We start from the raw sequence: 26,251 nt of genomic DNA, 5'->3' as shown, positions 1-26,251 counted from the left end.
AGTAGAATATAAACCCAGTAGAGCTCTGAGATCTACTGACTCAGGTCAGATAGTGGAGCCCAGAGTTCAGACTAAACATGGTGAAGCAGCTTTTACACAACTGGAACAAACTACCAGCAGAACTGAAATCAGGTTAACCCTCCTGTTGTCCTCGAGTCAAGGAAAGAAGGAAAGAAGGAAAGACGGAAGGATGGAAGGAATGATGGTAGGGAGGAAGAAAGAAGGAAAGGAGGGAGGAAGAAGGAAGGAAGGAAAGATGGAAGGAAGGATGGAAGGGAGGAAGAAGGAAAGATGGAAGGAAGGAAGGAAGGAAGGAAGGAAAGATGGAAGGAAGGAAGGAAGGAAGGAAGGAAGGAAGGAAGGAAGGAAGGAAGGAAGGAAGGAAGGAAGGAAGGAAGGAAGGAAGGAAGGAAGGAAAGATGGAAGGAAGGGAGGAAGGAAGGAAGAGAAGACAGATGGAAGGAGGGAAGGAAGGAAGGAAGGAATGAAAGATGGAAGGAAGGAAGGAAAGAGGAAGGAAGGAAGAGAAGACAGATGGAAGGAATGAAGGAAGGAAGGAAAGATGGAAGGGAGGAAGGAACAGTCAAAACAGACGGGGTCAGTTTGACCCTGGAGGACGACAGGAAGGTTAAAATCACTTCTCTTCTCCTGTGCTTATGATTGAACTCTTTATTTCAAAGCACTTTAAATTGTAATCTTTCATTTGCACTCTATGTCCTTTTAATGATTTTAAAGCAAATCATTATTTTATGCTGCAACCTTATATTTAATGCTCTATTACACCCCCCCCCCCCTATATATAGGGGGGGGGTGATCCCCCATAATTATGACTCCACAGCGTCAACACAGCCTGTTTATTGATTCCAGGCTAATTTCTGTCAATATTTTCCTTTATTATAATTATTCGGTTAAACCCAATCAGAAGACATGTATTTCATCTGCTGTTTGCATATGGTACGGACTACATCATACCTTTAAAGAAAACATGCATATGTAGTTTTTCCCCCTTTTCCGTAGCATTTCATTTGTCTTTTACTTAACTAAGAAACATCATGTAGCTCTATTTATATTATATTATATTTAATATGAGACTGATGCTGCTCACATTGTACTCTAAAAGCAAAAAACCAAAATTTATTATAGCTACATGTTTTTTTGCACAAATATGCTAAAGTCACAAATTACATTATAAGTGACCTGCATCATATTATTTGGTTTTAAGAGTGTTAAGTAGGAATGTAACGTGATGGATTGATTCAGAAGTCTATATGAAATGATGAAAATGGCATTTTTATTTGATGGCAGGTGTGGGACTGTTGACTGGGACTGGTAAATATGTGTGAAATACTTTATGGTGTACTTAATGCGACATTTAAGAGATAAATAAACCCAGCATCAAGTCAAAATTATTTTATTCGTTTTAATAAAACTAAAAAATTAAAACATAATTGTGTGCTTAAGTACATCGCTAATTGGAGAAAAAAGGACCATTAGCAATTACTGCCCTGTTGCTGATGACTGTGAGAAACCCTGAGTGCCATTTTCAATTAAAGATAATAACATAAACACAAACAGTGATGTCATTAACTTCATTTAATGACTCCCTTTGCAGCGTCACATTATAAAAAACACAGCAATTTAATGCTGCTTCCTGCTGATGACTTGAACTTGAAGGACACACCAGTTTGTTCGGTTTGCAGGTAACAACTAGTTGGTGTAGTGTTTTTCAAGACATCCTCATACACAACAAAAGCAATGACACATTTTATATCTTTATAAAAAAGTTTTATGGATTTTTTTTTTTCTTCTATGCAGGCCAAAAGTTTTTAGTGAAGCACTGTGAACAGCACCATTAAAAAAAAAATTGTTCTACATTCATAACAATCAATCAAAGCACTCATACTCACAACAGAACTGTTTAAATTTATCAGCCAAGTAGAAAATGTTAAATGTAAATTACACATGAAAATAAAGTTTGAATGACCTTTGGCATTCAAAGTTTGAATGACTTTTTGGCAGAAGAGACAACATCATGGCCAGGTTTATGTACATAATTACAACATCCAACACTGAACTGTTTTGTTTGGAGTGAAACGTAGAACAATAAAAATCATTCCCCCCCTTGTGATGAAAAAGAAAGGTTTCAGTCTGAAAAGTGGATTAATATCAAAATATCCCGAAATCATCAATCAATCATCATTAAGTGCATTTTTCATTTAAGAAAACTGACTTGTAAAATTCAGAGTGAGAAGTCTGACTTCATGTTCGTAGAAACACATGTAACTCAAATATCCTGTCAGTTTTTTAGATATCTGACTCAGCTATTTGCACACAATGCAAATGACCAACAGTGTCTTTGTTTTTTTCAAAGTTGTATTGTAAGCATATGTGTTTAGACTTAGAACAAAATGCATTAAATAAGTTATAAAAAAATTGTCTCTTCAGGCTTCTCATCTTCACGGTCACATACTTTCACTGTCTCATAACACGGGGAGCATGCCAGGCTGTCACACAACAGACTACAGAGGAGAAAAAGAGGCAAACTGTACTGTGTAATAGGCCTTTTTCACAGCAGACATCTTGATTTTGCATGGTAGGAAAAAGCTCAGGTGTTACTAATAACATCAACATTGGCTCAGCTCTATTCAGGTGTCCCAGTGAGCCTGAAACCAATTATCTTAAAGAATTATCCGTCTCCAACGTGTCAAAATGTGTTTGGTGAAAAAGGCCTGTACAAACATCAATGTGCTGAGCTTGCAGATAATGTAATCATACTTTTAAATCAGCTGTTTAATTAAGGCAACAGTGCAAGATCCAACGGTCACCTGATCCGTTGTCCTGATGAAGAACAATAATCAGCGACATCAGTGGAGTTTGTCCAGCTTTGCCTGCAGCGACTTGAAGTTGCCGATAGTCTGTTGAAGAGCGGCGTTCGGGCTCAGAGACTGCAGCTCCACAAGGTATCCACAAATGTTATCAAGGCACACGTTAGTGAATCGGCGCCTAAGACGGGAGGGAAAGCAATCAGCGTTACTACAGGCTTATATAGCAAGTTCTGACATTTTCAGACACAGAATAGGCAATCTGCTCTGGGCTCACTGGTTTAAAACTGCATTCTATCAAAAGGCCACCAGGGGGCGACCGTTTTGGTATCAAAAGGACTTCCGTCTCTATACAAGTCAATGGAGAATTCACCAACTTCTCACTTGATTTCTAACCTCAGTAAACGTTTTCAAAATGTGTTTATGGTCTCAATCTCTAGTTTAAAGCCTTCTTCAATGCAGTATGATGTTCATTTGGGACATTTTGGCCTCCCTGATTTTATATGTGACGATAAAGCAGGGTATGCATTAGGGCGTGGCTACGTCGTGATTGACAGGTTGATTGGTTCACATGTTCAGGAGGGCGCCTCTTGCTCCTCCTGATGCCCATATAAGTAGAATCCGTGTTTTTTTTACCCAGCATGCACCTGAAATTTTCAAGATGACGCTGCCCAGATCCGATACTATTCGCTTCCAAGCAGCAGTCCACAAACCAATGGGTGACGTCACGGATGTTACGTCAATTTTATATACAGTCTATGATATCAACCAGTTTTTTGTGTTTTATAAGGATGATCACAGCAGTTGACCCAAAGCTATCTGACCTTACAGAGATAAATTATGACATTAAAAACCACTAAGCTTGGACCAAAATTAAGGGGAGTAAATGTTGTATTCATTTTTCTATCACTAATGTGTCTTTGACTCTCTGAACATAGCTGCTGTTGACAGTTCTGTGTAGCTTGCCAGCACTCAAGTGATTGATAAACATTACGTGTGGCCTAGGAACAGCAAAAAAAGCCACTCACTGCATTGCAAATTATAATGTTACTGCTCTCATTGCAGATTCAAACTTATTTCATATTCACTTCTTTCTGGGGGTTTTATGTATACTTTTGTGGACCCCAGACGTGTGTAAACCGGCCCTATGCGTTATACATCATTATTCTACTTCAAGGCTCTACCCTCCACGAAAATCTCCAAGGCTATACTATTTAATAAAACGTCCAACCAACATTAATACCACTTGCTTACTCTCTTTATCTCATTCATGGTTACCCTGCACACTCTGATCTCTCCCATCAATCTACTCATTTTTGTCTTAATTTAAGTAATTATTCAGGCGTTACAAAGCTTTCATGGTCATAAATAATTTAAAAAAAACGAACTGCAGTTTCATTTCTTTGCTTGTTCTTGAATTAACGTAGAATGGAGAAATGGGGGGGGGGGGGGGGGCTGGCTTTTAGTGCCCCACTCCGCCCCTGCCAATGTGAATCCTAATACATTCTTAAAATATTTTCTTTTTAAATTGTATGTATTTTACATAAAGCTACATCTGAGCACAATGAAACATTCTGAAAAAGATATAGATACACCACAACTGACAAGTCGTATTTAGGATTTTATCTAAAGCAGAAAGAGAGGGGGGGGTTCTCAAAGGGATTTCAACCAGGGACCGTATGCTCACACTAATACGTCTGTAAAAACAAGGCCAGCGCTACAGTGCCCTCTACAGGCCAGCAGCTAAACAGCTACTCAGATGATGATGATTACCTGTCATAGGTTGGTACTCTGCTGGGGTCATCCACATAACCTGACAGAAGCACATGGATACACTCCACCAAGTGCAGAGGTTTCTTCAGCCGCTGCCAGCAGGGATCCTACAGGTAAAATTTCACGAGGCAGGTTAATGGATTAAATGAGAGTCCTCGTCCAAAATTAATGCATTGATGAAACATAATATTTTATCTTTACCCGAGTTTTAAAGAGCTGGTCGTAGACCTCCAAAAGACGTGGCAGCTGTACCCCGATCTCCTGCATAGTTGAGGTGACAAAGCCTACATCCCAGTTCAACCGACACACCTCCTGCTCCAGAAACTTCACCAAGAACTCTGAAAACATCACAAACATCAACTCTTGTTAGCACTGCATACTCGCCAATTTGTTTAATTCCTCGAGAAAATATATATTTTGAGTGGGACGTAAATGATTCAGAGCATGCGTGCAAGGATGTATATAAAATGAATCAGTGTCTCCACAGAGCAGACAAGTTTGAACAGGCTGATTGTAATAGGAGGAACATTTAGCAATCACCTAGACCCAGCAGACCTGTACCACAGAGACATACTGACATAATTTAACATAATTATATTACTGTTAACAAAACAGTAAACAGCTAAATGGAAAATCCAACAGTGAGGAAAACAGAGCATAATTGCAGGAAATGCTTACCCAGGGGGAAATATCTTGGTGTTCCAGCATAAATCTTCCCCAGTGATACCAGTTTCAAACTGAGGGATCTCATCATGTCTGCTGGACTCATGGCCACTGTGTCTCCCAGCTCTAAAAAGACAAGATGCAAAACAAATCAGCACTAAAATCAAATGCAAATAGCACATTTTTGCAGTGTTGACATTTCACTCACCTTTCTCCATGATTTCCTGCCAGAGGGAGTGCACTAGGATCGGGTCAGAGTGTCCTGCGCAGTGAATGATGGCCAGTTTGCACTCAGATAATTTGAAATGGTCGGCAAACTCCCCGTACAGCTACACAAGAGAAAGTAACATAGTATTAACAAAGCATTCACATTTACGATATAAACTTATATTAATAATCTGTGAGTCCTGATAACGCCTGTTACCTTGGTGATGTCCATTAGCTCTGAGTCCAACTGAGAGATGACATTTTTCACTGAGGGATGATGGGAGTACTGTCTGATCAGGGTCTCCTGAATCTGGACTTGGATGCGTACAAGCTAGGAAGAATGCAGAATCAAAAAAATTCTTAATTTCATACAGGAATCACACCTAGATTTCTCACCACCACATACATTCTAAGATTCTACTCCTCACTTACAAGATCCTTCACAACCTGGCACCATCATATCTCTCACATCACATCTACACACCCTTCCCCAACTCTCCGATCCTCCTCTGCCAACCAGCTCTTTGCCCCATCTGCCAACTTAACTAACATCATGGGGTCAAGAGCTTTCAGCCGATCTGCCCCCCCGCCTCAGGTACTCTCTCCCACCAGACATTTGCACTTCTGACTCTGTTTCCACCTTTAACCCTCCTGTTGTCCTCGAGTCAAGGAAGGAAGGGAAGAAGGAAGGAAGGAAAGGATGGAGGGAGGAAGGGAGGAAAGGAAAGAAGGAAGGAAGGGAAGGAGGGAAAGAAGAAAGGAAGGAACGTAGGAGGGAGGGAGGAAGGAAGGAAAGAAGCACATAGGAAAGAAGGAAGGGAGGAAGGTAGGGGGGAGGAAAGAAAGAGAGAAGGAGGGAGGGAGTGAGGGAGGAACGACAGACGGAAGGAAGGAAGGAAGGAAGGAAGAGAGGGAGGAAAGAAGGAAAAGTCAAAATAGACGGGGTCAATTTGACCCGGGAGGACGACAGGAGGGTTAAATCCCGCCTGAAAACGCTCCTATTCAGAGCTGCATACTCTGTCTCACACTAACTATGCAATCACGTTCTTGTTTATTTATTGTACTGATGCACTTTATAGTCACATTCATATTTATTTCTTTATCTTTGCACTAAATGTTACCTGATTTATATTGTTTGATGTACTGTTGTTGTGTTTTATGAGCCTTGTAAGGTGTCCTTGAGTGCTTTGAAAGGCGCCTTTAAATAAAATGCATTATTATTATTTATACATACCTCCATCTTTTCCTCCAGTTCATGAAGGAACTCTCCATCTGATGCCTGAGCTGAGATGCAGGAAGAACTCTTTGCAGAAAGGATGGCTCGGGCGATGTACTCCAAACGCTGCTTCAGAGAGATCTCGGTGCTGCATGTTCAGAGAAAAGCAAGATATGTTTATTATGTTCATTAAAAAAAACTGTTAGTAATTATAATAGTGAATCAAACAACACTAGAAAGAAAAACAACGTGGTGAGAACATGTGGTAACGGGGGATTTTCTGGAGGATTGAAATTTACTACAAACCTGGGCATGTCAGCGAGGCGGGCCAGTACATGAGCTGCCTTGCCAAAGTTACGGTTCTTCTCATAGTAGCGCCACAGCAGGTCCATGTTGTGCACTTTACTCTGATCCTGTTTGATCATGTGCATCAGATGTTCCTCTAAGTATGGAGAATTCACCTGGACAACAGAGGACAAATGAAAACGATCAGACTGACGAACAGACGCTTATTTTGGACATGAACACTGTGGGAAGTTAGGCGTCTTTTAAAATGCAAACACCCGGGAAAATAAAGTTAATACTACAAATCTGAGTAAGAAGAATAACATTTACGGTCAGGGTGAAAATAACTAGTTTCTACAAAATGTTTTCTGACCACATTTGAAGGAACGAGTGTTTTTAAATGTTCCACCTGCCTAGTCTAAAAGCCATTATAGGGAGAGACGAGACGTGATAATGACACCAGTGATTACAAGGACAATTTGTACTCAATGGCCTTCAGTGTTTTAATCGGGCTGCTCACACAAAAGGTGACAAAAGTAATTTTGTGAAGATTTTAAAACGGTTAGCTGATAGAGATGTTAAAATCCTGACTACACACCTAAGTGGTCATGATTGTCACATTTGGGAAGTTAAATAAAATTGTTGGACTCAGTCTTGTCAATACCGATGCTGGGGGAAGAACAGGGGAAGGGGGTTTCACATACTGTTTGACTGAAGCTTACTGATCCCATAGCAGTTACTTTTACTACCACAAAGGACTTATTTTCATTTATTCCCTACTTTTTCCCCTCACTGACTGCAGTAAACAGTCCCTCCTTTTGCCACGTCAAGTTTTGGGTGAGAGGGGACTTATGGCGCTTTTCCACTACACAGTTCTAGCACGACTCGCCTCGACTCGCCTCGCCTCCAGAACAGACCTTTTCCATTACAAAAGTACCTACTCAACGTGGGCGGGGTCGTCATAGCACGGCTCCGCGAAACTGCCGTGACTTCGTTTTATACGCGACACAAAACACATAAACAATGGAGGACATGGAGGCAGTGGTGTACTTGCTGCTGTATGAGGCTTTTTGTCACACACAAAGCAAGAAAATTGAGCCGTATGGCTGTATCTATGGTAACGCTGCTGCCAGTATTTAAAAATGGCGGGTTTGATTCTTGTGTGGGACGGCTCATGACTCTTCCAGCGTCAACTACCAATCAGCGGCCAGCAGTTTGTCGACGTCACATTTTAGTACCGGCTTGGCTCGCTTGGAACCTCACCAGAGCAGGTACTAAAGACCGAGGTACCAGGTACTTTCCCTAGTGGAAACGCAAAAAGAACCGAGTCGAGGCAAGTCGTGCTGGAACTGTGTAGTGGAAAAGCGGCAATAAAATCAGATTAGAAATGACTTAAAACTGGTGTGCGGCAAACACCAAACTGTGTATTTTTCAATACAAATAAGAACAAAGGAAAACAATAAGCCTTAGATTTAGAATATGCACAAAAATGAACTACAACACGATGCTAGTTTGAAGTGAAAACAGACATAAACAAACACAAAGACACACTACCTCTAGCAGCTTGTCAGTCAGGTCGGCCTGAATCAGCCAGTTGTACAGAGCGATGTGAAACAGCTCGTCCTGAGACCTCTGGGCCAGACCAAGCATCTGCTCAAACTACAAGAGGACAATAGATTTTCATTAGAAATGCAGATCACATACACTGCTGTAAGCAAGAAAAATGCATCTTCTTACTCACGTGGGCTGTAGCTTCTTCGTTACTGAGCATGTTCGGGTCAGATGTCATGACAGGAGGACCGGGCTGCTTTGGTACACTGGGGGACTGAGGAGCAGCTTTGCTCTGGTTCACCAGCTCCTGCATGGTGTCTGTGATGCACTTATAACATGAAAGTCTGAAGTGGAGAGGGGAACGGTGGAAAATGGTTGTGACAAAAAGCTCCAATAGCACATAATTGATATTAATTAAAGCTGCTATACTTTCTTGCGTTACCTTTCCTGGAAGGCTTGCTGTCCCACTAGGTCCTCTTCAGGCTCTCCGTTCTTGTAGAAGTGGGGCCCCAGTCTCTGTGGATCTTTCTTGTCTGCTGCTGTGAGGCACAACTCAAGGACCCCCTCGTAGAATCGCACTGAAACAGTTCAACAGAATTAGATTCTACTCCTCACTTACAAGATCCTTCACAACCTGGCACCATCATATCTCTCTGAACTGATTCACATCTACACACCCTCCCGAACTCTCCGATCCTCCTCTGCCAACCAGCTCTTTGCCCCATCTGCCAACTTAACTACCATCATGGGGTCAAAAGCTTTCAGTCGATCTGCCCCCCCCCCCCCCCGCCTCAGGAACTCTCCCACCAGACATTCACACTTCTGACTCTGTTTCCACCTTTAAATCCCGCCTGAAAACGCTCCTATTCAGAGCTGCATACTCTGTCTCACACTAACTATGCAATCACGTTCTTGTTAGTTATTGTACTGATGCACTTTATAGTCACATTCATATTTATTTCTTTATCTTTGCACTAAATGTTACCTGATTTATATTGTTTGATGTACTGTTGTTGTGTTTTATGAGCCTTGTAAGGTGTCCTTGAGTGCTTTGAAAGGCGCCTTTAAATAAAATGCATTATTATTATTATTATTATTAGTAAACATACCAACGACATGAGCAGAGAAAGTGGATGCGTCTGGTGAATCTTTACCTTGTCTGTACTGCGAGCAGACGAGCGGCAGGTCTGTATGCTGGCTGATCTGTTGGTAGAGCCGTAGAGACTCTCTCAGTGTTCTTTCTTTATCCACTTTATTCTGGATCTGTTTCGAGCTCTGCAGCAACTCATTAGCCTATAGCGGAAGACAAAAGCAGCAAATTCAGTATTGAGACACATGAATCAATGTGGGAGGATCAATACCTGCAATAAATGCTCTTGTTTCCACCAAAATGATCCTGAAGAAATACAAGAATTGTGAAAAAGGTGCATAAAATAAAAGTACAATTTTAAAACCCTGGAGCTGTAATAAAGACTGACACATTTAACAATATCTAGTACCTTTTAATGTTTTATGATAATGAGCTGAGACTGTTATAAGAACTTTTAAGGGCCCACAAACACCATCCTGTGTGTGTGTGTGTGTGTGTGTGTGTGTGTGTGTGTGTGTGTGTGTGTGTGTGTGTGTGTGTGTGTGTGTGTGTGTACCTTGGAGCAAACGCTATCATCACTGCTGTACAGCAGAGGGCAAATGTCCCGCAGGTGATTGCTGATAGCATCCACAGAGGCATTATCTTTGATGTAGACGTTAATGAGTGCTGTGACGAGCGCCCCAGACAGCTCCTTCCCCTGGATCACAACATCCTTAAAACTTGCTCCCTTCATCTGATCTTGAAACTCCTACAAAACACAGAAAAAAAGCGAGTGAGCAATTAAGTGTTCCAGGAACAAAGGAGTGCTTACATACTGTACACCAGAGTTATTATATTCAGGAAGGTACAAGGATAAACACTGCAGTGATGGTGTATGAGCATCGGTATCTGTTTTGTAATGTAGGAGAAGTGTTTGAGCACACATGTACCTTTGGCAGTTCAGACATAATGAGGCTGAACTGATGATCACAGAGAAGTTTCCAGAGAGCCAGAGTCTGATAGGAGCGATGCACTAACTGCTGGATGCCCTGCAGGGAAACTTTCTCATAGACCTGAGCCTTGGCTGGAAACAAGAAGAGCACAGAGAGTCACACACATGATATAAATAAAGATATCAGGTGTAAAATAATCAGGGTGAATATAAAGCTTGCCATTTTTGTTGGTACATCAAATATATATATTCACTATTCATGTTGAATTAGATGTAAAATATCTTGACACAATTAGGGACAATGTTGAAATCTGCATTCATAACTCACTGTGATATTTCCTCTGGAGCTCCTGCTGGACCTGCTGAGAGTTGGCACCATCAGGACGCATAAATCCCAGCAGCCTTTGCTGCAGGTTGGCAGGGGAGCTGAAGCTAATAAGGAGCAGAACAGATGTTATTCAAGGGGGGACGGGAAACAAGACGTTGGATACAGTAGAGAGATTATACAGATTTCATCCCCCCTTTCATGCATCTTAACTGCCCTCTACAGTCTGAAAGATTCATGAAAGATAAACTTCTGGTGGCAGGCCATCAACTGAAGTAACAGCTGGTATTGCAGTCGATTTAAAAAAAAAAAAAAGTTAAAATAAAAACTTGCTAAGCAGTGTGTGAGCAATAATGAAACATGGAGCAGCAGCATCAATGTTTGGTTCTTTGTGATTCAGTGATGATTGTAGATTTACTCTTAGGGTATTACGATGTATTAACAGAACCTATTCAGCTAATCAACAAACTAATTATTTCAATACAAGAATAATAAGAAAAGCAGAGGAGCTCTTACCTTGCACCACCGAGAGAGGATGGACTGAACTGTGAGTTTTTATCAAGAAACTCCCGCAAACCACAGAGCTCCACGAGGACCGACTCCAGATCGAATGAACCGACGCTGCTTTCCAACTGTGGGGACGATATATAAGAACATTGACTTATTCACTACTAGCATCATTCTAAAACACGTATCACCACTTTTTAACTTTTGTAAATGGATACTTGGTGGTGTGATTTCTATACTTACAATACTAACAGTCTGATTTCCTTTGCTAATGCTTTTCTCAACAGCAAGGCTCCCATCCCATATATTTCTGTTAAAGTCAGATCAGAAGAAAACAAGAAAGATCCATCTTCAGTATTCTTCACATATTGAAGCTCTCACCAAGAAAAACACATTCAAAATATGCCCAACGTGATAAATTGTAAACAGGATTTTACTGACCCAAGAATGCGAGCAAAGTAGATGCAGATGCCGTTGTGTTTCCCTGAGAAAATCACCTCTGGGCCAGCGGACATGGGTGCAATGGGGGCAGAGCCAGAGGACATTGGTGTGAAAGGAGTAGCCAAAGCTGGAGGCACAATGCCTGGGGGGGAGGGTAACAGAAATTATAATAGTTTAAACATGTATTTTATGGCAGTATTATCAAATGTGATAGCCAAGATGTTTTTATATTACATTTTATCGGTATATTAGGATTCCACAGGGGTTTAAGTTGTCATGTTTGGTCTTTATTTATACCTCCTCTCTCTCACACTCACAAGAGTGGACAGTATCTAATGGTGCTTTTCCACTACACAGTTTCAGCACGGCTCGGCTCGCCTCGCCTCGACACGGTTCCAGGACAGACCTTTTCCATTAAAAAAAAGTACCTACTCAACGTGGGCGGGGTCGTCACAGCACGGCTCCGCGAAACTCCCGTGACTTCGTTTTATACGCGACACAAAACACATAAACAATGGAGGACATTCGAGGCAGTGGTGTACTTGCTGCTGTATGAGGCTTTTTGTCACACAAGCAAGAAAATTGAGCCGTATGGCTGTTACCGGTATTTAAAAATGCCGGGTTTTATTCTTATGTGGGACGGCTCATGACTCTTCCCGCGACAACTCTTCTGACCAATCAGCGGCCGGCAGTCTGTTGACGTCACATTTTAGTATCGGCTTGGCTCGCTTGGAACCTCACCAGAGCAGGTACTAAAAAAGGACCAGGTACCAGGTACTATTACTAGTGGAAACGCAAAAAAAACCGAGTCGAGGCAAGTCGTGCTGGAACTGTGTAGTGGAAAAGCGCCATAAATATCATTTACCTGGTGCTGGAGAGCTCATCACGGGTCCTACAGTACTGGGAGACGTCATGGCTGCAGGGAATCTCATCTGTGCTTCTCCTCCATATCTGAATCACAACATTAACAGAAGACCTGTCTTTAGTTTTTCCTCAGTGTGAATGTTTGTAAATGTGTCCATGTATTAAACAGTGTTATCTGACCTGAAGAAGGCTCTGGTGGCCCACTGTGAAACCTCTCTGTCACAAGCAGCAGTGGAACAAGCTAGGATCAGTGATGTGCCACACGCCTGCTCCTCCTGCACACAAAAGAGCAACAAATCAAATAGATTGTTGTTTGTGTAATGAGCCTGCAGGCCACAATATGTGTATATATAAATTAGACAGAATATGATGAATTGTACCCTGTGCAGCTTGAAGAATCGTTCAATCTCTTCACTTTCTCCTCCAGCGCAGCTCACCAGCAGGTGACGGAGCTGGTCTACTGGGCGCAGTTTCTGGAAGATGTGACTCCCCTACACAAGAAGTCCACAATTAGTATGCAAAACTAAAGACACACTATGTCACACTTTAACAAGACTGAGCCCCTAGAAAAGGAGCAATGTGAAGAGTCATGACAGTAGTTTTAACCTTTGCAGAAAGAAGAACAAACTTCTGAGGAGGGACATTGTGCTGCTGGACCACCACGGGTGAATCAGTGATGGGGATTTGATCCTTGTTCAGAGGAGTCCAAATCTTGATTGGCCTCTCCTCATTAAGGGCACAAAGAGCCCAAGAGTGTCCATCGACATTAGACATCATCTGTAAAACCACACAGAAGAGAGACATGATGGAGAGTTTCTATCAGCCAGTGTGTTGAGAATTATAGCTGGTAAAACTCCACCACAACATCCAGAAAATAAATTAATGTATAATGTAAGTAACTGCATTCTCATGCCATGCTGCCGTATAAACACATTTTAGTTTGGACCCACTTTGAGCAGCAAAACTAGTAATTGAGTGCATGATTAAACATACCAGAACCCCCTTCTATTGAACACATCACTCCTGCCCTGCAGCAACTTCATTGGCTCTCTATCAAATCCTGCATTGACTTTAAGATTCTACTCCTCACTTACAAGATCCTTCACAACCTGGCACCATCATATCTCTCTGAACTGATTCACATCTACACACCCTCCCGAACTCTCCGATCCTCCTCTGCCAACCAGCTCTTTGCCCCATCTGCCAACTTAACTACCATCATGGGGTCAAGAGCTTTCAGCCGATCTGCCCCCCCGCCTCAGGAACTCTCTCCCACCAGACATTCACACTTCTGACTCTGTTTCCACCTTTAAATCCCGCCTGAAAACGCTCCTATTCAGAGTGGCATACTCTGTCTCACACTAACTATGCAATCACGTTCTTGTTTATTTATTGTACTGATGCACTTTATAGTCACATTCATATTTATTTCTTTATCTTTGCACTAAATGTTACCTGATTTATATTGTTTGATGTACTGTTGTCGTGTTTTATGAGCCTTGTAAGGTGTCCTTGAGTGCTTTGAAAGGCGCCTTTTAAATATAATGCATTATTATTATTATCTATTTCTGTATGCTTCTTGTGAGCTGACCTGAGTCTCCATCAAGGGTTTCTTGAAGGGGAAGGAGTCGTGGTTGATGCACCACAAAACTTCACTGTCTTCAGTCTCAGAAGCAGCCATTAACAGAACACCTGTAACAATTAAGACAAAGAAAAGATCATTAAAAGGCAGCCTGGGCTTGGTCTTACCAACTGTTTTCCTGTACATTGGTTAGCTGATCATAACAGAATGTTGCATTTAATGCCCGTTGGATTTGTCTGGTAAACAATTAAAGAAAAGGGCAGCAGAGATTATTTTTTTTTACCTTTGCTGTGTAGTGCCTTGTGGACCTTTGCAGGTTTCTGCAAGGTAGAAGATGCAGAAAACCCTGGAGGCAAACGGACATGAACCAAAGCTAGCAGGCTCGGTCGAACAGCCATATGCTTGTGGTGTGGCGGGGCAAAAGGTGTAGTACTAAAGTAGAGACGCACGCCTACAGAAACAGAATATGTACAGGTATAAATAAGGGGGGAAAAATGTTTCATGTTACCTTATATGCATCTTACTATTCTGCTCATCTTGTTCATCTTTACCTGCATGTGTGACAGCGAGCAGGTGACAGTCTGAGGACTCAGATCTGTCAATCACAGAGATCTGGACAATGGGTTTGAAGACAGAACGATCAATTGTCCTACGAAAGTAAAAGAGTTTCAAAGAGACAGAAGGGGGGGAAAAAAGAGTTTTATTGTTATTTATTATTGACAAATCTGATGATGGAAAAATGTTTGATTTTCAACAAACCCAGATATACCTGGCAATGTTTCCAGCAGCTGCAACAATGGTGCTCTGTGACATTGTTGCCACACGACCCATACCCTGCCCATCAGCACCCAGATCATACACCTGAAACAACAGACAACTTTTTAATTATTTCAGCACCACAGATTTGTATGTTTCCTCGCTTATCTGAAATTATGGGAAAAACTATATATTGTAAAAACATCATACCTGCAGGACATCTTTCTCTGAGCGTGTGTAGAGTATGTTTCGGGAGTTGTCGACAGCAATCTGCATAATGGGGTCTGCAGAGCACAAGGACGACAAAAGTTAATTTTTATTTAGATCTGGGACGTCTTCTTCCCTGCAAATGTGTCCCTCTTCTTCTTACCGTCTTCAGAGAAGGAGAACTGGAGCACAGAGGGGACGAGGAAGGATAGCGAGCTTTTGGAGTGGTTGATTTTTCTGCAACGCTGGCTCAACCAGCCTGCTTCAGCCTGGTAAGCTATCTCATAGAGACAGCCGTCCTTTCCTGCCATAAAGATGCGACCCAGGTCTGTAGAAGTGATGGACTGGATGTATGTGTTGTCTGTTGGGATGGAGAAGAGCGGGTCTGGAAGCAGCTGCATCCCACCAGACATGCTGTCATTCAACCCTAAAAATAAAAACAGAGACACACACCAATGACCGAGTCAAATCAATACGGGTGCATGCATTATCATTAATAATACTGTTGTAAACAAATGTTACAATTTACACAAGTTGACTGTAGTTTTGCTTTCGTCAATGAAAATTATGCCTAAATATCGTCCTTTATCCAACCTTTATCGCGTGACGAAAACGAGACGAGACGCAACGTAAATGCTGGTCATGTGACGATAACTATAATTAAATATATAATGCAATATTGTTGACGAATAAAAACGAGACTAAATGTGGTTTACAAAATAAAAACTCTGCTAAAATGTCTAAAACGAGACGAGACAAAATGTTATGATGTTATTTCGTCTCGTTTAGTCGCGTTGTTGTTACTATTATTTTGCAGTATTTCTGTTTCCTGTGTCTCACTTCCTCAATCCCCACTCGCGGCATTATTTAGAAGATGCAGCTGCGGTAGGTTAGCGTTAACGACAGACAACTGACACAGAGAACGGGACCGATGGCCGGCCAGTATAGTCTATTATACAATAATATAATAATAAGACAACCTTGTTTGAATTGTGAAATGGGTTTGGCTAAAAGAAAATGTTGGTTTCGTCTATACTATACTAGGTACTTATACTATATTGACTGGGTGCATTACTAAAAAGAGACTAAAATACAATTTTCATTGACTAAAACTAGACTAAAATAGTCACAGATAATTTTGACTAAAATAAGACTAAATCAGACTTTTAGTCGACTGAAACTTGACTAGACTAAAAAGTATGAACGTGACTAAAACTAATAAAAACTAAAATGACAGCTTGACACAAAGACTAGACTAAGACTAAAATTAAAACAGGCCGCCAAAAACAACACAAGTTCGCTCCACATCCCATGCCAATTTTTATACAAGTACCAAGGCAATTAAATACTTTTGCATTCACTTATTGTAACATGACCCCCTGAGTTTGGGTGAAAATGGATACATACAGAGAAAAATAAGCTCAAAATTGGTTGAGTTTTTCCTGTGATTACTTTTAACAGGATACCCCAGAGGACTGTTACGGCTATTATTTCAATTAATTTGAAAATATAGAGAACTTTCAGAAGAAGATGATTCACTGGCATCTACACAATCAAATGCTACAAGGGAACAAATCATATGCAGTGTCCCTGTGATTGAATTGTAGGAGAGACTCACCAGTTTGACCCTTAGGGAAGCTCAGTCCCAGGATCACTACATCCACAGAGGTGGCCAATACTAAGAGGTAGTGAATGTGTGGCTGTAAAATCCCTGGAAAGAGAAACAGAAATCATCAACATGACTGGAATAAAAGGAAGAAATAAAAAATGAAGGGTGAGTTGAGGTGTTTCCACATACCTTGTTTAGGTTTTACAAGACCGACTGCCAGAATAGTTTCAATAAGGCCGTCAAAATAGGCCACATCTCCTCTGAAAGGAAGCAGAAAATACATACATACATTTCAGTTCAGGTTTAAATGCACTGTGGCTGCACCTCAGCTGGTTACCTATAATGTTTATCATGGTCATTGTCTGCCCATAATCTAAATACTCACCCGTCTTCATAATTCCACATGAATATGTCGTTGTCAATAGCAAGCCACGCTCGACACAGCTCAGGAAACACTCCCATCATGCAGTTACATTGCATATCTATAAAACTGTTAAGATGAAACTCATAACTTGGTCATGTCCTCTTGCTAAAAACAAAAATCTATGTGTTAACCAGGCGGGGAGTTCAGGTCCTCTGAAATGATGCGAACGAGCGGAAGTAACTTAAAACTGCATTCTATCAAAAGGCCACCAGGGGGCGACCGTTTTGGTGTCAAAAGGACTTCTGTCTCTATACAATTCAATGGAGAATTCACCAACTTCTCACTTGATTTTCTAACCTCAGTAAACGTTTTCAAAATGTGTTTATGGTCTCAATCGCTAGTTTAAAGCCTTCTTCAATGCAGTATGATGTTCATTTGGGACATTTTGGCCTCCCTGATTTTATATGTGACGATAAAGCAGGGTATGCATTAGGGCGTGGCTACGTCGTGATTGACAGGTTGATTGGTTCACAGGTTCAGGAGGGCGCTTCATGCTCCTCCTGATGCCCATATAAGTAGAATCCCTGTCTTTATTTTACCCAGCATGCACCGGAAATTTTCAAGATGGCGCTGCTCAGATCCGATACTATTCGCTTCCAAGCAGCAGTCCACAAACCAATGGGTGACATCACGGATGTAACGTCCATTTTATATACAGTCTATGGTGTTAACAACAAAGAAAGGAGCAATCAACTTTACATTTGATGGAAACCTAAGGGTCAATAATCTAAAGCACTGGATTAGTTTTTCCTGACACAAGGATACGGCTGAACTGCTCCACCAGTTCTGGTGGTAGAGGGACTCTGCGGACTGCACTGAGCTCCGGGAGGTTGGGCACACTCAGTAAACCTGCTCCCTGGAGGGGATAGTCCATGTCCGACACTCCAGAGAGGGACGGCATATCTGAAGACACAAGCAACAAAAACACACAGTCTAATTAAGCACTATGCTCAGACTCAGAAGTTTGGTGCCAAATGTTCTGTTTAAAATCAGAAACACAGTCGGATACAACAACTCTGTAATACATTTTACATTCATGGGGTTTATGATTTTTCGGTTTAAGTTTAAGGGTCAATGACGTATAAGGATTTTCAATAACTCAATTTTAGAATAATAAAAACAAGCATATCTAATGCAGTAGTTCAAACATTCAGAATGTTGTGTACCTGAAAATTCATATTATAAATTTGAAATTAAGTGATTTTAGTGGGTTTTCAAGATTAATTGGCACTGGCCTTAAAAAAAGTCATGTGGTGCGACCATGATTCATCTTGAAATATCTTATATAAATAAAATATCATTTACAAAAAAAAAAAAAAAATTAAAATACTTTGTTTCCAAACACTTTATATTACTGAAAACTTGTAAAAAAAGATATGAAGCGTGTTAAGTAAATTAATTTATTTCAAGATGAATCATGGTCGCACCACATGACTTTTATTTAAGGCCAGTGCCAATTAATCTTGATAAACCCACTAAAATCACTTTCAAATTTATAATATGAATTACAAACGGATCGGAGAGTATATAAGGATTTACAACAACTCAATTTTAGAATAATAAAAACAAGCATATCTAATGCAGTAGTTCAAACATTCAGAATGTTGTGTACCTGAAAATTCATATTATACATTTGAAAGTGATTTTAGTGGGTTTTTCATGATTAATTGGCACTGGCCTTAAAGAAAGTCATGTGGTGCGACCATGATTCATCTTGAAATAAATTAATTTACTTAACACGCTTCACATCTTTTTTTTTTACAAGTTTTCAGTAATATAAAGTGTTTGGAAACAAAGTTTTTGCATTTTTTTTTTTTTAATTTTTGTAAATGATGATCTTTTATTTATATAAGATATTTCAAGATGAATCATGGTCGCACCACATGACTTTTTTTTTTAAGACCAGTGCCAATTAATCTTGAAAAACCCACTAAAATCTCTTTCAAATTTATAATATGAATTTTCAGGTACACAACATTCTGAATGTTTGAACTACTGCATTAGATATGCTTGTTTTTATTATTCTAAAATTGAGTTGTTGTAAATCCTTATACGTCATTGACCCTTATACAATAGATATTGACCAATAACATCGATTCTAATAATGTGAATATTTCTAGGTGCTTTCAGATGTTGTTTACACAAATGTATGCACATAAGAAAGACGTGAGAGGTGTTACTTGATATTGTGTAATGTTATATGAATGTGGATAGGGGAGATGTATTCATGTTGTTGTATCATGACTATATAATAGGTTTACAGATACACCAATACTGATATCGGATATTGGTCTGATACTAACCCAATTAGATGGATCAGTTATCAGTGACAATGGGCCGATATGGTATTGAATACCATTATTATAATAAGTAACAATTAGATATGTTCTATCTTCGTATTAATTTGTTGCATTTTGTTTTACAAAGTTAGAAAAACAATCTCTAAATCAAGTGTGATGTTGCCTTTCACATAAAAGAATGACCCCAGTCTCTTTCACACAGTGAGGCATACAGCTTATTAATTATCACTTTCAAATTGCAATATGAATTTTCAGGTACACAACATTATGAATGTTTGAACTACTGCATTAGATATGCTTGTTTTTATTATTCTAAAATTGAGTTATTAAAAATCCTTATACGTCATTGACCCATTTACTTTAATCTAACACGTGTGGTTTGCATGATAGCCTCAGTGTAAACAGACACATTTGACAGCTGTTGTTTAGTCTTTCTCTCCTCGTGACTTACTGTGAGAGGGGACGTTGAGCAGCTCTGACAGGTCGGGAAAGCAGCGGTCATCCTGCAGATGTCTGTCGATCAGCCGGCCAGAGTTTTCCAGCGCCTCGGCGAGTGCAGCGGCGGGGCTGCTGGGTCCAGCACTGGACGGCATGACTGGGCTCACACCACTAAACGTACCTACGGAGGAAGTAGGTAGACAGATTTGGTCAACTGTCCTACATAAACGACGGAGAGATACCTTGCCGACGTCACTACGAGTTTGACGTTTCTAAGATTCAGCGGCTAGCTACCGTTAGCAAGCTGGCAGCACACCGGTTACCAACATTTCTTTCCTAGGATGGCTAAGTCATCGCCCGCCCTACTCTGCCTCTGATTGGCTAACGCTGCTGCCTATAACGCTATAAAGAGTGTGATTGGTTGGGATCAGGGTCAGAATATCACGGTTAACCAATCAGAGGCAGAGTAGGGCGGGTCATGACTTATTTTTTCCTTTACTTTATTAACAACACATTTATACTACAATATAGTTAACTGTACAATGCGCATTAGAGATAAAGTATGATAATATCGCACACCGGTTACTTGTCTGCTAGCATTAAAATCATATTACTTAGCATGCAAGCTAAATGCTAGCTAAGACTGAAATAACGTGTTGTAAAAGTAAATTAATGGCTTTACCCGACTGAAAAGAAACCGCGTGTTGGTGAGTTACTTGGCTAAAAAAGTGTTGGTCACCAGTTCAGCAGCAACGTTTTCAAACAAATACATCCAGCACACTCAGGAACAACAGCCCGCCAACCTCATGCTACCATGGATGTTTAAGCTACTGCAACAACCGCTGAGGGGAAAGGTTTTCTTCCGGTGGATTGTGTTTCTTCTTCGTGGCTTTTCTCAGTTTTTTGCGCACGAGACAGTGAAGCTCTGTCCTGCCATCTACAGGCCAATTTGATCTGAAACGCAAATTTACACTCACTGGCCTCTTTATTACACAATACACAATTACAATAATTTTTATATAATATATATATATATATATATATATCTTCTACATTTATGAAGTTCATACATTTTCAGGTTTTGTTGACATTTCTGCTTTATGTTTATTATTGAGGTCTACGTATGTATGTGTACATATGTGGATGTGGATATATATATGGGGATGTGTATATATGAATATACATTCACATGCCACTTTATTAGGAACACCTGTGCAATCTAATTCAATGTAATACAAACAGCTCTGTTATAAATTCTACATTTATGAAGTTTATACATTTTCAGTTTTTGTTAACATTGTCATAAAGGTGATAATTCTACTCTATGTTTATTATTGAGGTTGTACTAAGTGATGGTGATGTACTGGGGTGCATTATATTCACTGGTGTTCCTAATATTTTGCCCCTTTCATGTATGTTAATGGAGTGGACAAAATATTAAGAGCGCCAGTCAATATAAAGCACCCTAATACACCACCATCACCCACTATGACCTCAATAATAAACATAAAGTAGAATTATCACCTTCATGGCAATGTCAACAAACACTGAAAATGTATAAACTTCATAAATGTAGAATTTATAGCAGAGCTGTTGTATTGGATTGCATTAGATTCCACAGGTGTACCTAATAAAGAGGCTAGTGAGTGTATGTATGTATGTATGTATGTATGTATATATGTGTATGTATGTATATGTATATAGCTATTTTGATGGCAAAATGTAGCAATGATTTATATATTGATAAGAGTAAATATAGATATGTATATATGTTGAAATTACATATAATATACTGTATATTAGTAAGAAATTGTATGATATTATGAATTAGTAATTTAATTAGGAGCTAGCAAGCATTGATTTAGGAAGCAGGGGTGGGATTCAATAAGTTTTGACTTCTTCCCTTTCGGATGTGGTTGAAAGTGCATTGCATCATGTTTTCAGTGAGACCATTATGCTTTCTTTTTTTTAATATGATGTTTTGTTTTTTCTTGTTTTACACATACCAAATAAAATAAAATAATCTAATCTAAATAGTGGGCGAAGGTGGTGTACTAGGGTGCATTGTATTGAATAGTGTTCCCTTATATTTTGTCCACTCAATAAATTAACATACGAGTTGTAAATGTCGTCCTAAACTCAAATAGGATTTTAAAATTAGTTTCTGTAATGACGCCCCAGGCTATAGATCTGAGACAAAGAAAATGCAAAGGATCATACTAGCAGAGATTGGCATTCCTGTTAAAAAAGGTGTCCTGATCGGCTTTTCATCACATTATTCAATCAAACAAAAAAGGTCAGTCCAGTACATGTGGTGCTTGCATCAGTGTGCACTTGGGTCTGAAATGCAGACAGTCTTTTTGAGAACAGAGAATTTGGGTGAGAGATTTCGTTGGGTTACCTGCCAGCTGCTGACATTCACATCCTCAGTCATAATCAACCGCCTAAGAAGATCTTGTATTTTACTTCAGAGACAAGCAAATGGGCCTCTTAAAATTAATGCTTGAGTTTAACCACGGCTGGTAAAGCCTTCTATGATTTGCTCCACACACACACACACACACACACACACAGGTGAAAACCTCACAGTACAGGCAAAACAAGACAGAGCCTGATGAGAAAGAAAAAAAAGATGAATTATGCACTGTGATGATGAAAAAAGCAAACAAAACAAGCGCAAACAAGTAACAAAGACGTAAGAAAAATTTATTGCAGTATTTGTTTCACCAGAAGTGCTGAGGATCACTTTCTTCTTGCTCTGTGTTCTACTGTATAACATCAAATTCTATATTAAAAACAATATATCTTCCCCTGCATATAGGCATAGATACTGCACTGCTTTTAACATAAGTAAATCATTTTTCAAAGGTACTCCATTACAGTGTGGGTAAACAACAAAATGTTTGAAACAAGAAAAAGAAAACAGTTCAAAGTTGTTGGAGCTCAGGTTAAGTGAATAAATCCATCTGGTGCTAGTTTAAACTCCAAAAACACTTTATTAAGAACATCATCAATACACTAATTTCCAACATTCACTTTATTCTTTTTTTTTTTTTTTTTTACAGAATTATGTTCAGATATAAACATGTGTTTAGTTAAACTATGATACAGTGGGAGTAAAAATCAAACAACCGAGTTGCTGCACAACAGCGAAGGAACTCCCACACAATGTTTTCCCAAACATTTCCTTCTTGTGTTTTTCTTGTGTTTAACTTAAACATGCCCATGTTTCCAACAGATCAGGGTTCAACAATACTTTTCCTCTATCACGTCCTTAAATATAAAGAGGTTTCGTCTTTTTCTCTGCTTGTAACATATTGGATCCACATAGATTTTGGCTGTGAGGGGATTCTGTCTGTCAGTCGATTAACTCTTAGTCCCCTCCTTGGCAGCGTATAGCGCCCGTAACGTATGTGCCACTTTGTTCGTAAGCTTTTGTCCACTTGTCAAGGAGATTTTCTTGTAAATAATGTCCGACTCCTTGATCGTATCAACCCAAGGCACCTTTTTGCGACCATCCCGTTTCTTTGCCTCGGCCCAGGGCCCAGTGTAACTTCCAGACATCCAGTGTATACTGTAGCCACCTTTGGTCTTCTGGATGACCCTGGCAATCTGCGGTCTGTCTTTGTATTTGGGGCGGCAGATGGCAACGACGTCCCTGGCCTCCACTGTCTTACTCATGTGACCCGAATCCTCTGCGGAATCCCCGCCTTTCCTTGGTTTCCGCTGTGGATAAAAGCAGCGGGGTGTTAGTGACTCCACATGAACCCTTTATACACAGGATGCATCACATCAGCACTTTGCATGTTGAGTTAATCTCACTGCAACAGTGAAGAGAAAGTTCTTTTTTATTTTACATGATCAACCCATATAAATGTCTCATTGTTTACATACTATGTGCCAATGATTTATTTAATTAATCTTTTTTTCTTATGTTGGACTGTTGATATGCAGGTTTCCCCCTTGTGACTTTGTTCTTCCCAAAACAATGAGTGTCCTCTGTTGTGGATCTTAAATATGATATCTACATGGCCTCACTAAAGCAGAATATACATGTAGAAATTATGTAAAAGGTAACATGGAAATGCTATGAGTAACGACCCCATATTTAACTCCTTAAATGTATTTCTTACCACGGGAGGATCTTCATCCTCACTGTCGTCATCATCTGACTCCATTGGAGCAGTATGGTTATTGTGGTTGTGGTTCTGGGGTTTTGGGCCCCTGAGTAGTGAAGAAATGGCTTTGTTTCTAGCATTGGCACTTGCTTCGCCCTCCTCGTCCTCTTCATCGCGATCCAAGTGCTCCATCAGTACCTTGAACTATGAGAGATAAAAGAAGGCTTTAAGTCAGTCAATTATTTTTTGAAGGTGGCTACGTTTACATGGACCCTAATATTGCACTAATAATCATAATAATAGCCTAATTTCCAATTTCCAATTGGATTGAGGGAGGTGGTGTAAAAATATTAGCACTTAATAACCATGTAAATGCTTAATCTGATTGTTTCTCTCTGGTTGGAATAAATATATTCTTTCTGCACGTTTGTCCCACATGGGGGTAACGTTAGCTGATGTGATATGAGAAAGAGAGAGAGAGAGAGAGAGAGAGAGAAAAAGAGAGAGAGAGGGAGAGAAAAATAGAGAGAGAGAGAGAGGGCGAGAGAGAGAGAGAGAGGGAAAGAAAAAGAGAGAGAGAGAGGGTGAGAAAAACAGAGAGAAAAAGAGAGAGAAAAGAGAGAGAGAGAGAGAGGGTGAGAAAAAGAGAGAGAGAGAGGGGGAGAGAGAGAGAGAGGGTGAGAAAAAGAGAGAGAGGGGGAGAGAAAGAGAGAGAGAGGGAGAGAAAAAGAGAGAGAGGGAGAGAAAAAGAAAGAGAGAGAGAGAGAGAGAAAAAGAGAGAGAGAGGGAGAGAGAGAGAGAAAAAGAGAGAGAGAGAGGGGGGGTGAGAAAAAGAGAGAGGGAGAGAAAAAGAGAGAGAGAGGGAGAGAGAGAGAGAAAAAGAGAGAGAGAGAGGGGGGGTGAGAAAAAGAGAGAGAGAGAGGGTGAGAAAAAGAGAGAGAGAGAGAGAGAGAGAAAAGGCGAGAGAGAGGGGGAGAGAAAAAGAGAGAGAGAGAGAGAGAGAGAAAGAGAGAGAGAGAGAGAGAGAGAGAGAGAGAGAGACAAAGTATAAAGTTAGCAGCTATGAGCGTAGCACTACAACATGGCTGACTTAAGGTGGACCTGGTGTATTCATCACTTTTGCACACACTATTGAACGTATTAAAACTCTTCCAATGTAAACAATTGACCTAAAATCTTCAATCAATATCATTTCAATCAGAATGAAAAGAATGTGCACGTAACCGGCGGCTACTGTTAACTTACAAAAGTACTCCTCCTTTACTTGACATTGAATGACAGATGACAGAGAAATCATATGGTCTATGAAAACCTCAAACACCTTGTGTGTACTGCATGTGCTTGAGATTGAAAAAAAAAAAAAACCCTCAAAACTTTATGAATGAGAAAATGCTGAATGCTTACATCCAAGTACTGTTTCACAATATTCCTCTTGGTCTCGTAGCTGAGAGTCCTGTTGGCTAGATCAGCCTTCAGGAAGTCCAGCGTCTGTCGAGGGTTGAAATGCACCTTAGATTTCCTGTTCACTGCCTTGTCGTACACTTTGGCAGACTCTGTTGGTGAGTACTTCTGGATTTTGCTGTAATGCCAACAAAAAGTTCAGTTGAGTTAATGTCATGTAAATAGCTGCACCGCTAAGGAAGAGTTAATAAAAACATGTGTCCACTGGCATTTCTTTTACGTAACCTACCTGTCTGAGAAGCCGTACAGATTCTTCAGATGTTGTTTGAGCACAAGCAGCATCAAGATACCCTGAGAAGCACTGGCGAAGTCCAGCAGAGGGTTTGTGTTTTCAGGTAGACGGTCCATAATTGCATCCTCATCTTCCATTTCGGAGTCAGAATCTGTTTTTTTTCGCCTGTGGACCACCTCATCTTCCTCATCGCTGCTGCTGCTGCTGCTGGATTCACTACTGCTGTCCTCGTCGTCATCATCATCCTCAGAGCTGTTTTTTCCTCCTGTGAGACTTCTGCTTCTTCTTTTTCTTCTTCTTCTTCTTATTCGGCTTCGTCTTCTTTTGATGCTCAACAGGCTCTTTCAGTAAAGACTACGCAGAAAACAAAAATCACTCAAATACAGAACAACATGAACACAAGCCTGGATATATGATAAACACAATCTACTATGAGTGAAAAGTCATAC

At 40.2% G+C, this 26,251-nt stretch overlaps 2 protein-coding genes across 2 annotated transcripts in view; both read right to left on the bottom strand.

The window, feature by feature from the left end:
* Positions 1 to 1,395: 1,395 nt before the first annotated feature.
* On the bottom strand, positions 1,396 to 20,809 carry nup155 (nucleoporin 155). The gene is made up of 34 exons (XM_062434386.1): positions 20,674 to 20,809; positions 20,005 to 20,172; positions 18,019 to 18,156; positions 17,215 to 17,311; positions 17,019 to 17,089; positions 16,839 to 16,931; positions 15,384 to 15,647; positions 15,224 to 15,297; positions 15,027 to 15,118; positions 14,809 to 14,906; positions 14,541 to 14,708; positions 14,267 to 14,367; positions 13,282 to 13,452; positions 13,056 to 13,166; positions 12,856 to 12,950; positions 12,677 to 12,762; positions 11,812 to 11,953; positions 11,614 to 11,680; positions 11,380 to 11,495; positions 10,867 to 10,970; positions 10,537 to 10,670; positions 10,164 to 10,355; positions 9,672 to 9,810; positions 8,960 to 9,095; positions 8,708 to 8,861; positions 8,521 to 8,625; positions 6,988 to 7,142; positions 6,700 to 6,829; positions 5,683 to 5,796; positions 5,467 to 5,587; positions 5,274 to 5,384; positions 4,797 to 4,933; positions 4,596 to 4,702; positions 1,396 to 3,003 (listed from the first exon to the last, which is right to left on the bottom strand). Exons 2-34 carry the CDS (start codon positions 20,144 to 20,146, stop codon positions 2,865 to 2,867), a joined length of 4,104 nt encoding a protein of 1,367 aa, XP_062290370.1. The 5' UTR covers positions 20,147 to 20,172; positions 20,674 to 20,809; the 3' UTR covers positions 1,396 to 2,864.
* A 2,222-nt stretch (positions 20,810 to 23,031) lies between these two features.
* Positions 23,032 to 26,251, bottom strand: part of LOC133995096 (nipped-B-like protein B) — a 27,267-nt gene continuing 24,047 nt past the window's right edge. Inside the window, 5 exon segments of the mRNA XM_062434385.1 lie at positions 23,032 to 23,717; positions 24,125 to 24,313; positions 25,514 to 25,688; positions 25,800 to 26,057; positions 26,059 to 26,156. Coding sequence (XP_062290369.1) covers positions 23,358 to 23,717; positions 24,125 to 24,313; positions 25,514 to 25,688; positions 25,800 to 26,057; positions 26,059 to 26,156 — 1,080 coding nt within the window. The 3' untranslated portion in view covers positions 23,032 to 23,357.

Source organism: Scomber scombrus, chromosome 15 (assembly GCF_963691925.1).
Source record: "Scomber scombrus chromosome 15, fScoSco1.1, whole genome shotgun sequence".
NCBI classification, from domain to species: Eukaryota; Metazoa; Chordata; class Actinopteri; order Scombriformes; family Scombridae; genus Scomber; species Scomber scombrus.
Note: the sequence above shows the minus strand (reverse complement) of the source record. Positions and strands in the feature narration are given on the sequence as shown.

Bases quoted from the DNA above. Each gene is read 5' to 3' on its own strand.
- nup155 (XM_062434386.1), bottom strand. From the start codon at position 20,146: ATGCCGTCCAGTGCTGGACCCAGCAGCCCCGCCGCTGCACTCGCCGAG. The intron at 14,709-14,808 runs GTAAAGATGAAC...CTGTTTCTGTAG, and splicing joins GCTCGCTGTCACACATGCAG to GCGTGCGTCTCTACTTTAGT. The intron at 5,588-5,682 runs GTAACAGGCGTT...TCTCTTGTGTAG, and splicing joins AGCTAATGGACATCACCAAG to CTGTACGGGGAGTTTGCCGA.